The sequence below is a fragment of the Lonchura striata genome, chromosome 5 (assembly GCF_046129695.1).
Source record: "Lonchura striata isolate bLonStr1 chromosome 5, bLonStr1.mat, whole genome shotgun sequence".
In the NCBI taxonomy this organism is placed as follows: Eukaryota; Metazoa; Chordata; class Aves; order Passeriformes; family Estrildidae; genus Lonchura; species Lonchura striata.
The window spans coordinates 7,666,931-7,683,000 of record NC_134607.1 but is presented as its reverse complement, the minus strand read 5'-3'; the positions used below and the strand labels follow the sequence as shown (position 1 = coordinate 7,683,000).

General features: G+C 40.9%; 1 protein-coding gene across 2 annotated transcripts in view; it reads left to right on the top strand.

Annotated features, from left to right (window-relative positions):
* PDE3A (phosphodiesterase 3A) overlaps positions 1-16,070 on the top strand; it is a 235,047-nt gene that overhangs the window by 144,722 nt on the left and 74,255 nt on the right. The window contains exon 1 of one of the 2 annotated variants that reach the window (XM_021535129.3): positions 12-3,187. The exons of the other annotated variant lie outside the window; for it this stretch is intronic. Within the exon in view, the coding sequence (XP_021390804.1) occupies positions 3,125-3,187 (63 nt within the window). The 5' untranslated portion in view covers positions 12-3,124. Of the gene's footprint in view, positions 1-11; positions 3,188-16,070 lie in introns of those variants that run through there. 2 annotated transcript variants of the gene reach the window in all.

Genomic DNA, 16,070 nt, shown 5'->3' with positions numbered 1-16,070 from the left:
TCAGCTGCTCAGTATTTTGTGTTTGATTTTGGCTTTTGCTACATTTGAGGCATTCAAGCAAGTTTTCCATCTTGAGTTTGGCAAAGTTGTTAATTTTGTTGACATTTTCAGGGTTTGGAGCAATGGAAAAAGGCATAAAACCATGACAGCTTTCATTAATATAATTTTTGAGCTGTAATTCAAACAGTTGATCCAGACAGAGCTGAGTCATCCAACAGAAAGGTTTTTCTCAGCAGCAGTAAGATGGATTAGATGTATGGAGAAAGCATTTCTTACTCAGCTGTCTCCATCAGGACATCAAAGCAATGCAATTTCAAACAGTGTGGGTATGTTTTGTTTGGTTTATTTTTTTTTAACCTGACGAATTTGTTAAAACTTGGATGGCTCTCTCACCAAGAATCCTTTCATTATTGATCAAGGTGTTGGAACTGTGTGGGGAGGTGCAGAGAAGCCATGTGTAGCCACTGGTTTGCTCTTGACCTGTCAGTGGAAGGAAATTATGCCAGTAGTGTTAATGGTATCACAATCCATTCCAAAATTATCTGTAGTAACTCTCTCTTGTAATTATCTGTTACAATTGCTGCAAACAAGACATCACTACCAGCATTGATGTTCAGGAATTTTCCTGCTTGGGTAAAATAGCCTTTCCTCTCTAGTGCTGGAAGAACAGAAATACATTATTGGAGCTCCAGCCTTTTGTGCTTGCTTTTACCTCAGGTGAAGGATTTTCACGTGGATACTTTGTACAAATGACACTCCAGAGGTGTCATAAAAGCATTAAAGGATCTATAAAAAGGTGGGAAAAGAAAACTGTAGACTCATAGAACAGTTTGGGTTAGAAGAATGTTAATCATCCAGTTCCAGCCCTCTGCCATGGGCAGGGACACCTTCCACTATCCCAGGTGACTCCAAGCCCAGTGTCCAGCCTGGCCTTGGGCACTGCCAGCGATCCAGGGGCAGCCACAGCTGCTCTGAGCACCCTGTGCCAGGGCCTCAGCACCCTGACAGAAAATAATTTCTACCTGACATTTAATCTAAACCTACCTCAGTGGCAGTTTGAAGACATTGCCCCTTGCTCTCTCACTACAGTTCCTGATGAAGAGTCCCAAAATGACCCAGCCTTTCTTATTACCTTGTGTTATCCTAGTGCCCAGACACAAAAACCAAGGAAGAAAAGGAAAGAAGTTTCATTAGAGAGAAGTAAATATGCCTCAGTTATTCCACTGTAGCTTTAGATTCTCTCTTTTACATGACTCTGAAAAATTTCTAGATAGGAATAGCATTAAACCTAATAAAATTAATTTCCTTAAAAGGGTAGGAGAAATTAAGGAGGTTCTGATTTTTTGCAGAATAGAAAAGACTTTTTTTAATCCTTTTGTGATTCAGTTACATCGTTGCCAATTTGTGTCCTTTAAAAAATGCACCTGTTGTAAAAAAACAAGATCTTGCTAAAAAATTAAGGTGAGTGATGTGTTAGGTATACTTAAATACCTTAAAACCTAGAAAGGAAAAAAAAAATGAAGTGAAATCACTGGTTTACCATAATGTAAAACTAAAATCCACATACAAGCTCCTGAAGTTACTCTATCAAGACTCATTAAAAAAAGCTCTGATGCAGTGAAGGGTGGTTTGTTTTTTTTTTGAGAGCTAGTAGGTTTTCTATGGCATGTGTTGAAACATGAGGGGAAGCTGCTACAGTGCATGTCATACTTCTTAATGGCTCACTTGGAAAACATGTTCCTTTCCCGCACGTGGGAGTGAAATGCAAAGTGCTGGAGTTCCAGGTAGAGATGGATCTCAAGTGAAATGCACTGAGGCCTATGGGAATTTCTGTTTGCAGCACTTTGTCTCATGATAGGCATCTGCAATTCAATAGAATGTTAATGGCACAAGCAAAAAGCTGTCTTTACAGTATTTAACTTGCTCATGACCACCACTGCACTCCCCTTTTGAGACTTACCACATGTATGTGTATGTATGTTGTAGGATTCCTTTTCTCTTAGAATAATTATACTATTAAGGCTGCTGTAATTGGATTGAATTATAGGTTGCCTTACAAAGAGCAGGGAGTTCCTGGTACATACTTGCTCTTTTTTTTTTTCTTTATTTTTTCATCCCTGAAGTCAGTGCTGCTTGCTGTAAGTGCTTTGTGCTGGGAATTTATGGATTTGAAATTAAGCAGGAAGAGCAAAGTGAATTTCATTACATTTCATGCTTAACTTTAAAGATTAATACGTGTTAGCACTAAGAATTTAGGCATAAAACTTCAAAACTGAGTTCCAAATGAGACATTCCGAGGTGTTCAGGAATATTTAATCCACCTAAGGAAATGATTCTCGAATATATACATGCAATCTGTCGAACCACATCATGTGAGGGGAAAATATCCATCCCGTTTGTAATGTTGGCACGTGCCACAAGAAAGTGTAAGTAGCAGAATTCATCCTTGGAATATTATTGCTCTGCAGAAAAAATATGCAAATTGCCCTTTAATCATTGTACTAGAACACAGTGCTTGATGCTGCTGAGATCTTTCAGGTGGGACCCATAGCACACTTTGTGCACACGTTTTTATGAGGGCTCCTGGATGTGTGGGAGTAATTTGCTGCTCTGTCATCAAGACTTGTTTGGCTTGCTGGAGATGTAGGCGTAGCCCCAGACTCAGTGAAATCGAGCAATCCTTCCTCCAGTGCTGCAAAAGCACGATGATGGAGAGAGAAACACGGGTCCAGCCTTTTTAATTCTCTTTAACTATAAAAGCTTTCAATTATACATCCGAGGTGCTGCGTTTTACCCCTCCAGTTCCTAAGCAACAGCTATTTTCAGATTGAGTGTGTCTGGTGTTGTTCTACCTACTCCAGGCTCCTTCCTGCGAGGTGGCTGGTGGCTGCTTGCTGCCTCAGCCTCTTGCTGTGGCACTGCAAGGAACAGATGCTTTAGAGGAGCAGCAGGAGCTGGGCTCTGACCACTCTCCACCTCACAGCTCACACAAACTTGAGTGCTTCGGGGAGCTCTGCCGTTCTACAATGAAGAGCAGGAGTGAGAATTAAGGCTCTTGCCGCTGGTTTGGGACAAGAAGCCTTTTTGTCAAGTCTGGCAAAGCCTCTAGAGCAGATTCAGGAGGATGAGCCGGAAATCCCTGTACTTGCTGAAGCGCAGGTGGGAGTCCATTCCCGCTGCTGACCAGGTACTGTGCTCTGGGAATCTGTTGTGTCTCAGTGTGCCACTGTAAAGAGAATTTCAGTGACCTAACGGGGGTGTAGGGGTTCTCTGGACACAGGGAGAGCCAGCTGCTCGTTGTTTGTCGTTTCCAAGCTGAATGCTGCAAAACGTTGGTAAAGCTGATTTTGCAAGGGCATGTGCTTGTGAAGGTGGAGATGCCATGGCAGCCCACTAATGTAGATGCATTTAACCAAAAAAGTCTCCCTGTCTCAAAAATGAGACTTTTCTAAAGGCTTTAGGGGTATTTTAAACTGAATGGCTAAGGGAAATTGTAGTCTACTGTCGATGGGTTGGTGCGTGACTTTTTAGTGTTTCATATCTTTCATATCTTACATACATCTGTGTGTATGGGGTCACTGAGGCATTTTTAGAGTCCTCTTGGTTGATGTGTCATTCCAAGTGTGCTAACCAAGATGAGAGTAAAGCAGATGCAAACAGAACCTATGTAAACATCTGCTGGGAAAAGCAAATACTGTCACCAGACTCAGGACTAAGATGTGATGAATGGCAGTGTGATTAGTATATTTACTACTTCTTGCTCTGGGCACTCCAAGATTCTCTTATTTTTTTGTTCAATACTTTGCTTGGGATATACAGATAATAAAAGAAATAATTACAGAAATAATATTGGTGAGCTAACAGCTCCACTCTCTTCTCAATCATAATTCCATTTCAGTTTTCCATTTATAAAACAGTTGATTTATATGAATGGTAGTCTTTATCTGTAGTAAAGAGACAATTGTTTGACAGGAAGAACAACAGAAATGCCAGTTTTTGAGAAGCATCTTCCTGTGCATTTTTATTAAGAGGGAGAAGGGCAGGAAAGATCACATACCATAATTTATGTAGATTTTAAAGATAAATAATGCCACTTGGAACTTTTAGAGATCTCAGAAATATTGTTTGTCAAAAAAAAACAAAACCATGCTGTCACATTATTAGTCACAATAAAATAAGGCACTGTTGATTAATACAGTTTTATTGTACTGAAAGGAATTGAATTGATCCAGATCAGCCCAGCATTTTTAAATTTCACAGAAAAAAAGCATAAATAAATGCTCTGTTAGGAAGTGAATAATTTGGGATCTTGTTTCTGTTAAGAAGATGCAGAGACACTAATGTTATTTCGAAGGAAAGCTGGTTTTCAGCCTCACTTTTCCAGCATTTCCTTTGAATCATTCTAACCCTAATGTTGCATTGCATCATACATTCTATTGTAACACAGTTTGTGGAAAAATAAATATTCCTCACTTAGGTTTGAGGTGTGCAAAGCTGCACTGAGCTGTGCATCAGTTCCACCATCAGTCCCTCAAGCCCTCTGCAGGGTTTTAAAAGAGGAAAGGGAATTTCCCTGACCCATCTGCCACTCTGGGAGAGGGAGATTCAGAAAGTGATGCAGGGAAACACTTGAGCATAGTTTGAGTCTGTAAGGACTAGATGAATGCAATTACTGTGCAAGATGACAGCCCCAAAGAGGCAACTTTCTGAGTGTTTTAGGCTGGTCCTGTTCACAAGCTATTGTATAAAAGTAGCACCCCTGCCTTTTGGTGCAAATCCATTCTTTAGTCCTTAAAGGGATGCAATCTCTTATAGTGTTCTAGGCTGACCTCGACAAAATGACTTTATGTTTTGACAGGTAAGCAGTAACACTGTAGGTTGCTTCTCTGCTCAGAGTAGATAAAATATATTTGTGTTAACAAATAACAAAACCTCTCCAAATGGGCTTTTGCCACCTAAAATTAAAACAAAAAAAAAACAAAACAAAACAAACAAAAAAAAAAGTAAAGGAAGGAGATAAAATCAAACTGCAAAATTGGGATATTTGGCTTGATCTTGTTCCTAGTGTAAAATGATGTGGCAGGTCTGACTTTTAAGAAAGTGGAAGCTGTAAGTCCACAGTCAAGTTTGATACTCTATTTGAACATATTTTCTGGGGTTTTTTTAATCATAGAGTGATTTTTTTTTCCTCATTTTGCATACTCTGCATGCAATTAAATGACACCCAGAGCTGTTTAGGCAAGGCTGAGCAGCCTGAGAAGTAAGGGTAGAGAAAAACCAAGAGTGGTTATGATGTCTATAGAAAATATAGTTGGAGGTTGTTGGTTTGGGGGATTTTTTAGAGCTAGGTTGTTATATAATTTCAGTTTTGATCTTTTGAGCATTGTTTATGCTCTCAGACACTACATCACAGAGGTCTCCATGGTTTCCAGGCTCTGGTATGACAAAGGAATTTTCTGCTCATTGTTTTGTATTTTATGGGTATGAAAGAGTGAGGAAAGTAGATTTAACTGGGAACCCTGATTTAGATCTCTTTTGTTTTGGTTGATGAAAAATGTCTGATCTTCCTGTTCATCTTTATCCTGGGGATGTTCTGCATGGGTAAATTTAAGCTAAATAATGATAAATTAAATACTATCTAGTTGCCTCTATTTAGCAAATCGTAATATTTCTTAGTTCTTTAATCTTGAATGGCTTTGTCAATAATTTCAGAAGGAGTTACTTTTATATAAGTAAGGAAAGAATTTGTGAATGCTTTTCTTTCTTGTCCATCCAGCTGTTCAGATTGCTTGAAAGCCATCTCTGAAGTTTCAGTACAGGGGTTTGGGGAGTAATTCTATGTTGGTTTTATTTGGTGTATGTGTATGTGCCTGAGGATCTTGTTTCTTAGACCCATCCTAATTTTTTATTCCTGAGAACTGCAACTGAGAATGCTTTCACTGAAAGGATATGGATTTAAAATGTTGTGGTAGCCAGATGAGCTAGAGGTGCCAAATATTTGCTGTAATGCTGTTGAGTATTTCCACCTACCTGTTATTCCCTATAAACTTAATGAGCTGTAGCCTTTGAGCATAAGTTGGTTTTGATACTGGTCCTAAGACAGGAAAAATCTTCCCACATTTTCCCATGGTGAAAACTTCTAATTGTTTTGTTGGTGGCTGTGAACTTAAAAACACAAACTAAATTTCCACAATGATGTAAGAAGAACATGACCAATAGTTGCTACAGGGGTTTATATACTTTATATATTTTTATATATTTTTTAGATAGTCATGTATTTACATATATTTTTATAGCTGTGGATATTTGAAAGGAATGTACGATGCAGTTCAATAAAAGCAGTAATATTTTTTTTAGATAGGAATTAATGCTTACAGCAGTGTGAGCAGTGGTAATGCTTCTGCAGCATTAGATTGTGATGGATTGGTGTAAAACCCATGAAATGATGCTTCCCTTACCTGCCAGTGATTTACATCACAGCTGTGCCTAAGGCAGTTTGCATGCACAGTGCAATATCCTGTTCCTTACCATTGATGTGGTAGGTGGGACAAACTTCCACAGGGTTTGTGGAAGGGTGCTCAGCAGCAAATGAACTGATCCTGAGTCATAACTGCAAAATGATAAACCAAGGAATTTCCTGGGTTTCATATAACATTGCATCATGCAGCCTCCATATTCACTGTGTATTCAGTACAGAGCAGGGTCCTGCTGAGACACATCCATGCAGTGATCCTTGCACCCAACCAAATCCCTTCTACTTCACCTGAAACAGTTTACAATTTAAAAAAAAAAATTAGGTTTCCTGTTAAGAATGTTTTTGTGGGTCTTCACAGTTCTTTATTGTTAATAAAACCTTACATGATCCTTTCATTCATCAGACAAGCTTTTGAAGCTTTAGTGGCAGAGCAGAGATTTTCAGGGTTTGGGATGTTATGAAAAAGAGGCCTCGTGGCAGGGTTGTGGGCTGGTTGGAATATGGGGCTGGGGGAGGCGAGCTGCTTTTGCACAGCAGGAAAGGTGCAGGAAGCTGAGCCTGGGATTAAGAAACGACCTAGGAAATTCTTCCTTGCTTTCTAATGCAGCAGATGAGTGATACAGAGTAGAAAGCTATCTCACAGAAATAATCTGCCTCAGATTTGTCCTTGTTTCTCTTGGAATGAGGAGTTGAGGCACAGGCACTCTCTGGGACTGGGGGACCATTTCTTTTTGTCCTGCAGGCTTCCTGCCCTACTGCTCTGAGGTCAGACAGGACCTGTCCTACTGGCAGCTGTGGCCTGATGATGTGGGCAAACCTCCTGCAACCTTCCACATCCATCACTCACCCCTAGGATGGAGGAAAACCTTTGAAATGGTGTCAGCCACCCTGAGAATCCTCTCTGCTCTTGATTTCTGTCTCACAATGACGGACAGGAGTGGATTGGAAGCTCAGTAATGACTTTCAGTCTGTCTTGTCACTATTCTTCATATCTAAACAGGAGCTCAACACAGATTCCCAGAAGTGTTGCCATTCTTCTTCAAAACCCTTCTCCACCTTTATTCCTCCCAGGTTTGCAGTGCAAGTCCTGGTGCTGGTCAGGCAGTCCAGTTGTGTGACAAAGAAGCTTGCTGACAGCACTCAAATTGTATTTTACTTTAATCAGTGAGCAAGTTCCAGTTCTGGAAGGTTGCAATTTGTAGGATCATAGCCATGCTGCAGATCAGTGCAGTTTGGAAAAGGAATCAGCACTGAAATGCAAACTGGAACATGCTGGTGAAATGACTCCTTGAAGAGGCAGCATAGGAGGAGTAAAAAAAGTTTGGCACAGTGCCATTTGTCTCGATATTTTGAAAAGCAGAGATCATGGCAGAAGCTGATAATTGTCCTTTTCTTTCCCTTTTTTTTTTTCTTCCCCAAGCTTCTTTTCCTCAGGCTTGGGAGTGCATGTCTGCTGGTGTGGTGCAGATATGGATTGCCTGTGGCACTTGCAAGGAGAAGATAGGATTGTGAACTGTCACCATTTGGAGCAGAGGAAAGAGATTTTTTTCCATTAGGGTGATCAGACTCCTGAAACACCCCTGACTCTCCCTACATTTTCCTCTCTTCCTGGCAGTTTTCATAATTTAATTTTTAGCAGTTTTCATAATTTTGTTAACTTGTTTGTTTTCAGAACCCTGAGTTTTATATGGTGTGATTTTCTGACTAAAGCTTTTATTTCTCAGTTGCTTTTTATAAATTTAGAGTCTTAAAGTCTTCAGGTTAAGATATTTTTGTTAATGTGCTTTTTTAGGGGTTGTGTGGGGGTTTTGTTTGTTTGTTTTTATTGGTTTGAGGGTTGTTTGTTTGGTTTGGATTTTTTTGTTTTGCTTTCTAGTTGCAAACTTAAGAAAAATTTGTTTGCTGGATTTATGGGGATGTGAAATTTGTTGGCATCTGATGGTTAAAGTTTCTGGCTACCTTTAAGACCCATAAACTTACAGACTTTCAGAGGGTTTAATCCCCTGAAATTCAAGTCCTCTGCTTTAGCATGAGCTAGGATTCTCTGCAGGTTTTCAGCTTGCAAATTCTCTGAATTGCCAAAATAGAGGCATCTCTATGCCAGTCTCTGAAACAAAAGCTACACTGAGAATGTTCTGAGACCAGAGTGGGGCACCTCAAAAGGGGTGAGTAGTTAAAAATTAGTAAAACAGTGTCCCTTAGTCTCCTGGAAATGCCTGTGCTGGATAAAATTTTCCAAATACAGGCTGACTGTTGCAAGGGGAAATGTCAGTGCAAAAGTTCAGTTTTGAATAAGTTTTAAGCAACTGCAAGCAGGGTCTTAGGAAGGGAGGGATGGCTAAATTAATAATGACTGATACATTCAGGTGCTTTGTAATGAAAAAAAATACAGCCCACATTAAAATTAAGTAGCACTGGGGCTTTTGTGATGATAGAAGACTACATTTTAGTTCCTTATAACTATGCAAAGCTGAGAGTAGTGCCACAAGGTGCTTTTTAAATTTCCTATATCACCTTAAATTTCACTTACTGCAAATGTGCATTCCAGGTATTTTTTACTTTCCCAAGCACATTTTTTTAACACAAATATTGCAAACCTTAAGCTTCCTCTGTTCAGAGGTGAACCCAGTTATGGAATGAATGTGATTAATAAATTTCATTTTTTACTGAGCAGGGCTTATTCCTAGTCTTCAGCCAGTGTGCTTCCACTGGCATGTTAATAGCAGCATCACTGGGGGATGGGGGCTGCCCTGACTTTCCTTACTGAGTTTCCACAATGCCATTGTTGTTGGAAGATGTCTTTGTTAATGAGGACAAAATGAACTGGCTGATTTCCCTCTATAATGGAAAATTAATTTTAAAAGCATTTTTATTAATACTGGTTGTTTTGGCTTTTTTTTCCCCCTTGAGTTTTGTGTCCATACTGAGGCAGATATGTGTGCTTTAACTGCTGTTCTCTGGGATAGTTTAAAAGAGTAAGTGAAATTTCCTATTGTTCTTTCCTTACAAGAAAACATGGTGAATTCTCTAGCAGCTCATTTTATGAGTTCCCCAGTGGAAATGCTCACAGCTGATCAGCTCTGCTCTCAACAGCAGATGTTCTTTTTCTTTACTTCAGTAGTAAGCTATAATTTTGTTCTGTGTCTGACGGATCAGTGTTCAAAATTTCAAAGTGAGTTATTGGAGCAGCCTCCTGGGATTTTTGAATAAGCTAGAGCTGGGGTAAATCTTAAAGTCGAGTAATAAAAAAGAAAATTTCATGTTGGGTTGGATTTTAGAGATCAAAGGTTCATTGTGTAATGGCTCTGCATTGCTCCATTTTCAATTCCTGGATAACCTTGAATGTGACAAGAGCAGTATGAATACTTACAGTCCATAAAGGAAGGCTGGAGATTATAAGGTGTTGAATCTAGAGTTCATAATTATTAAGTTGCTGGTCTTTATGCAGGACTAGAAAAACTACTAGAAATGGTGAATAGACAAGCCCTTAGAGGAGATATAGAGGCATCTGAACTGCAAAAAAAGTGAAAAAAAACCCCAACATTTAGTATGAGAAAGGTGTATTTGTTAATAACAAATGATGGACAGGCTGCACCCTTAGGAAATGTGCAGGTGTTACAGAACCAGGGGGAGTGGCTGCTCCAGGGCGTGGTGGTGCTGCCATTCGGGGGGACAGGCGGAGCAGGGGGCCAACAGGAGCTTTGTTCAGCTCAACACGAGGGAAAAATTCCTCCCACACCTCAGGAGATGTAACTGCAGGCACCAGCACAGACAAGGGCTGACTGGCTGGGGAACAGCTTGGCACAGGAGGACCTTGGAGGTCCTGGTGGGCACCAAGCATGTCCTTGTGGCAAAGAAAGCCAACAGCATCATGCTGGGAATTGCTGCCCTGGGAATTGCCAGCAGGCTGAGGGAGGTGATCCTTTGGTTCAGCTCAGCACCAGTGAGACACACCTGGAGTGCTGGGCACAGGTCTGTGCTCTGCAGAACAAGACACAGAAATACTGGAGTGTGTCCAAAACAGGACCACAGAAGGGATTAAGGGGCTGGAGCATCTGTCCTGTGAGGGGAGGCTGAGAGAGGTGGGACTGCTCAGCCTTGAAGAGAGAAAGTTCAAGAGGATCTTGTGAATGTGTATGAATACCTGGTGTGAGAGTGAAGGAGATGGAGCCAGACTCTTCTCAGGGGTGCCACTGGATGAGAGCCAGTGGGTACAGGCTAAAATACAGGAATTCCAGTTTAAAAATAGGCAGGAACTTGTTTAATCTAAGGGTGACCAAGCACTGGAATGGGTTACGTGGAGGGCTTATGGAGCCCTCATCCTTGGAGATAATCTTTGTTCTGCCCCTGCACCTCCCCCTACAAACACATAAAATTCATGAGGAGGCAAAAAAAGCTCTAGATGGAAAAGTGAAGCCAGGAAAAAATCTCCCCAAGCAGAGCTGGGGCTATATTAAAAACCAGCTACCAAGGTAGTGATTTAAAACATGTAATCTCTTTTCAGACTACATGGATAGTACTTTGGTAGAAATCCAGATAACCTTTCTGTTTCCAGTAGCTTTGCTTCTGAAGCACAAGAGCTCACTTCTCTAAAAATGAGGAAAATATAATTGTAAATACTGTCTATTCTGGTATCAAAGAAAAAAAAATAGAGATTTTCTGTTATGTACAGTTTTGAAAGTTCATATTCTGTTCTGACATACATGCCCTTAGCTTCAGAGCAAACCCCACACACAGGATTTTCAGTTTTCACATCCATGGTAGGGGGACCTGAATCTTCAAAGTTAGGTGATGGATATGAACAGAAATGTAGAATGGCAATAAGCTTTTGTGTCATATTACCATGGACCAATTTTTATATGTATCTAAAAATAATAACTCTGTGTATATTGAGATTGTGTTTTTAGGACTCCTGGAGGGCTTCATATGCTTGCTTCTTTTAAATTAACAGTTGGAGTTGAGTGAACTATCTGCAAATAATTATTTTAGATTAAATTCTTCATTAAAATGCAGAATAGGAGGGGGGCTTAGCTGACAAGAGAAGCTGCAGTGCTGCTTTCTATTCCTTACAACTCTGTGGGATGTGAAAGTGATGAACAGCTGAAGTCAATGATTAGAATCTTCAAGGACCAGCGTTGCTTTTGAGACAGCTCTGTCTCAGAATGGTGATTTTGCTGGGATTATAATGTGGCTGCATTTTCATCACAGAAACAGCCCCTGGACAAAATCACCCTGTTGATTTTGAATCGTTTCCATCTAGATAGGAGTTGTAAAAATGTACATGTGGCTCCTGTGTGTAGCTGCCACCTCCTGTCTTACAAACAGACACCAGGTTTGGCTTTTGAGCTACTGCTAAAGTAGTAATCCATGATGGATGCTGCTTGGTGTTGGAGCAGCACAAGGCACTGGGTGTCCTTCACCAGAGGACACTGTGCAGCTGGACACTGTGTCAGTGGATCAACAGCTCTCTGGTGATGTGCTTCCCCAGCAGGTTTAGGTTCATCCTGAGCAGTGCACATCTTCTCCTGAGGATCAAGTGGAGTGTGGAAGAGGAGGAAAATTAGAAGCCGAAATGGAAGTGCTTTGAGGGCTATGAACATGTAAGGCACACTGATTTATCCTGCACCAGTCACAGAGTAAATCCCTTCATCTCTTGATGTGTGGGGTGTCCCGTTGGCTTTGGGGCTGCATAGACAGCACCTTTCTTTCAAGATTCTGATGTTCTTTCTCCACCCCGCCCCCCACCCCCCACAGTCTTAAAGTTGGGAAAAAGAGAGTGGAAAACTTATGCAATTGGGCAGTGGATTCCTGGGATGCTCAAGGTGCTATTTTTGTTGCTACAGGCATTTGAAAAAATGTACTTCCAATATTTTGTTTTGGAATTATTGCTGGAGTTCTGAAGTCCAGGAATTTTTAGCAAGTCCTCACCATAGGAACAGAAAGAAACAAATCCAAGATATTTTAATATGGCACACATAGTTCTGTTGTTGCCAAAGGGAAGTGTTCTACTTAAATATTAAGACAATGTTAGCAGCAACTGACCCAAGAGAATGAGCTGGGTGTCCCAGTCCAGTTTCTAATGGTGGAGTGTCTTCCACTGGAAATTCTGCTTCAGTTTTTCAGTGCCTGGGAGGTGTTTATGGATGTGGAAGCTGCACTCTGCTTGTTTCTTCAAGTCAGGCTTTTCAGAGTCCTTGTAGATGAACCTTTTTTGGTCAGCATGTCTTCTGTGTGCTCTCAAAGGACCGACTTGAGGTGGCAGTCACAGAGAGACACAGAACAGTTTCTGGGTCAGCCTTTTCTCCTGGTGGTATTTCAAAGTACACCTCCTATTTCTCTTTAATTAGAGATTGGTGTCTCTTGGTATCAACTGCCTTTACTAGGGAAATAATTAGGCAGTACTGTTTTAACTGATGTGATTCTTCCAATCATCTCATTTCATCTCCTCTGGAGAAAGATTTTCTGTGTTTTTTTTCTTTTTTATTTGCCTGATCACCCCTCCTACTATGAAGCCAGCTACTTAGAATCTGTCCCATTCATACTCCCTGCCATGTTGCAGTAACATGTCAAAAGACTTTTCTGACCATTGCCTCAAAATTGGAATTTAACTTAGCCCTGCTTGTAAGTTTCTCATACTGCCATAAAATTTTCTATGTTTGTTGATCACGGGTCTGGTTTAGGTACAATTTTTTCAGCTCAGTTATAAGATTGTTATTTTTCCAGAAAGTTCTTTGAAATCCCCAGCTTGACTTCTTACTTCATTTCAATTGTAATGCCTGCCTAGTCCTTTAGGGATATTGCTGGGTTCCCTATCCACACTGGCATTCCAGACGTTTTCAGCTGGTCAGAGTGTATATCAACATTTCATAATGGATCTTCACCTCCACATTTAATTATATTTCTTTTGTATTAGGACCTGTGTCCCCTTTTTTCCCTTAAGAAAAGTTGAAATGCCTCTTTGTTGTTCAGTAATCAGAAGCCTAGTTAGTATAGAGCCCTCAGACCTATGCTTCTTCTGAATTCCCTTCTAGATTGCTTTCAGGCCTCCTTTGTACCATCTGGCTCTGTGTAGGCCCTCAAATCCAAGCAAAGTCGTCTTAGCCTTGCCAACTTTTTTTTTCTTCCACAACATTTCTGATACAGACCTTTTCCAATCCACAAAATGTGGTCCAGGTTCTCAGTATTAAACCTTAATCCCTGCAACATCCATTGCTTTGATAGTTTAAGAAAATGCCTTTTTAAGTTCAGGAAAAAACTTCCTATTTTTTATTATTCATGTCCATCCATTAGTCCTTTTAATAGTTTGATCTGCTCTCATCAACACCTATATATACCTTCCATTTTTTATCCTGTATCTAAACTAAACCCTTTCAGTATGCTATTTCACAGGATCATAACCTAGCAATTCTCTCTAAATTGGGAAAATAAACCAAAAGTCTCTGAAATGTATTTACAATTCATTTTGTTGCTGATGAGCTTCAGTAATTGTGGTGGGTAATTTTTTCTATTTGGAATATTTTTTTCAGTTTTGGTGCCATTGCATTTTATAAGCCAAATCCTACAGCCTTCATTATACTACAAAGCTTGTTGTCTTACTTAAAAATATTGATAATTTGCAAACCAAAAGTGGCCCCTCATAGTACTATAACTTCCTTATTATTGTTTTTTACTCAGGTTACAGAAAATGCAGTATTTAGTTTATGAGCAAGGTCAGTTCCCTGGCTGCCTTCTGCTAGCAAAAGAGCACTATGTAATCCTTTCATAAATTTCATCCAAGCTTTATCTTACTGTTACTTCCCTTCCCCTCCTCTCCCTTCCCCCCAGCTCTCCTCTAGTGGTAAGGAGCAATCTGGTCATTTCCTGCTTATACTTATTTCCATCCCCATTTTTAACAGTCCAGCATTATCCTGGAGCATAAAAAAGCCTGCTCTATAGGGTATTTTAAAGAGCAATCATACCCCCGCAGCCATCAGTCTGTTATATTAGATAGGGGATGTTTTTTCTAGTCTAGTTTTTTTCTAGAAGGTTATTTCCTTCCTTCATCTAAAGGCTTCTTCCTGCATTCACTGCAGCTTTGTAGAATTCAGCTTTCTGCACAAATTGAATATGAAATAGAGTCTGTCTAGGTATTTAATTAAAGGAAAGACATTAAATCAAGTTTAAAGCTTATTTTGTAATCCTCTTGTAAAGCAGAAGCCACCTAGATTTGTAGAACACACAGATCTATTAGGTTGGAGAAGACATCTAAATTCATCAAACCCAACTGTTAACCTGGCACTGCATGTTCCGAACATCCCCATTGCCACATACAGGGCTACCCTACCACCTCTCCTGGAGAGGTGTTCTCCTTCTTCTCTCCTTCTTCTCCTCTCCTTCTTCTTCTTCTCTCCTTCTTCTCCTCTCCTTCTTCTTCTCCTATCCTTATTCTCCTCTCCTTCTCCTCTCCTTCTTCTCTCCTTCCAAGGAGTTTTCCTGCTGCACCACGTCTTCCAGCTCCTCCTGTTCACTGCCTATGCCTTGTGCAGTGGTCTAGGTGCACTGGAGCTGTTGTTCCCACCATGTTTGGCAGGGAAGAAGCCCCAGTTCCTGTGTGCTGTTCTCAGGCACTCCTGTGATTTCCCACATGTGATAACCCATGTGTCTCTGCTGCTGCATGGATCTCCATGCCCTGCCTCTGTGATCTGCAGGTGGAAGGACCTCGCTAGCATACCATCCCTCAAAACTGGTGTGCTGTCTTCAGTCATATCTCTAGGGAGCTTTTATCTCCTCCCCCCCTTCAAATCTACTTCAAAGCTTGTTCAGTGATCTCTGCGAACTCTTTGCAAAGATCCTTTTCCCTCTCTGAGACTTCCCCTGTCTCTCACCAGCAGATCTGCAGCTGTGTAAATGAAACCAAGATCAAAACCCCCAAATCCTGCTGGTGCCACCAGGCTCAGGGCCAGGGATTGATCTGCTGGCTCTTCCTGTTCCTTCCCTCTTCATTCCCTGCTACTGGAATGACACAGAAGAAGACTGCTTATGCTCCTCAGCCCTTAACCAGTTGTCCCAAGCCTGAATTCTCTATTGATTACCTTCACCCTTCTTGTTCCAGCTGCATCCCTGCCTGCTGGGCAAAAAGGCAGCTGAAAGGCTTGGGACACAAGCCCTGTGAGGAACGACTGAGGGAGCTGGGGCTGCTCAGCCTGGAGAAAAGGCGACTCAGAGGTGACCTTATTTTATATAACTTACACCTTTCAACTCCCTGAAAGGTGGGCGTAGTCAGGTGGGCTTGGTCTCTGTCTAAGTTTAAAAAAAAAAAGTTTATCCAATTCCCATCTGAATAGAAGTTGCCTTGGGGCACTTTTCCTTATCTGTTGTTAATGGCCCCATCAATGCCTGAGAGATAACACCGTCCAGGAGGAGGAGGTGATTAAGGACACACCTTGTGACTCATAATGACCCATTGTGAAATGCTCTGCCCAAGGAGAGGAGCAAGGCATTCCCACCTGGATAAAACTGGAGATTTCTACACAGAGGAGAGCCTTTCCACAGGTTCTCTGAGAAGACACAGCAACTACATCTGCCATCCCAAGAAGACTGCAGCTACTCCAATTCA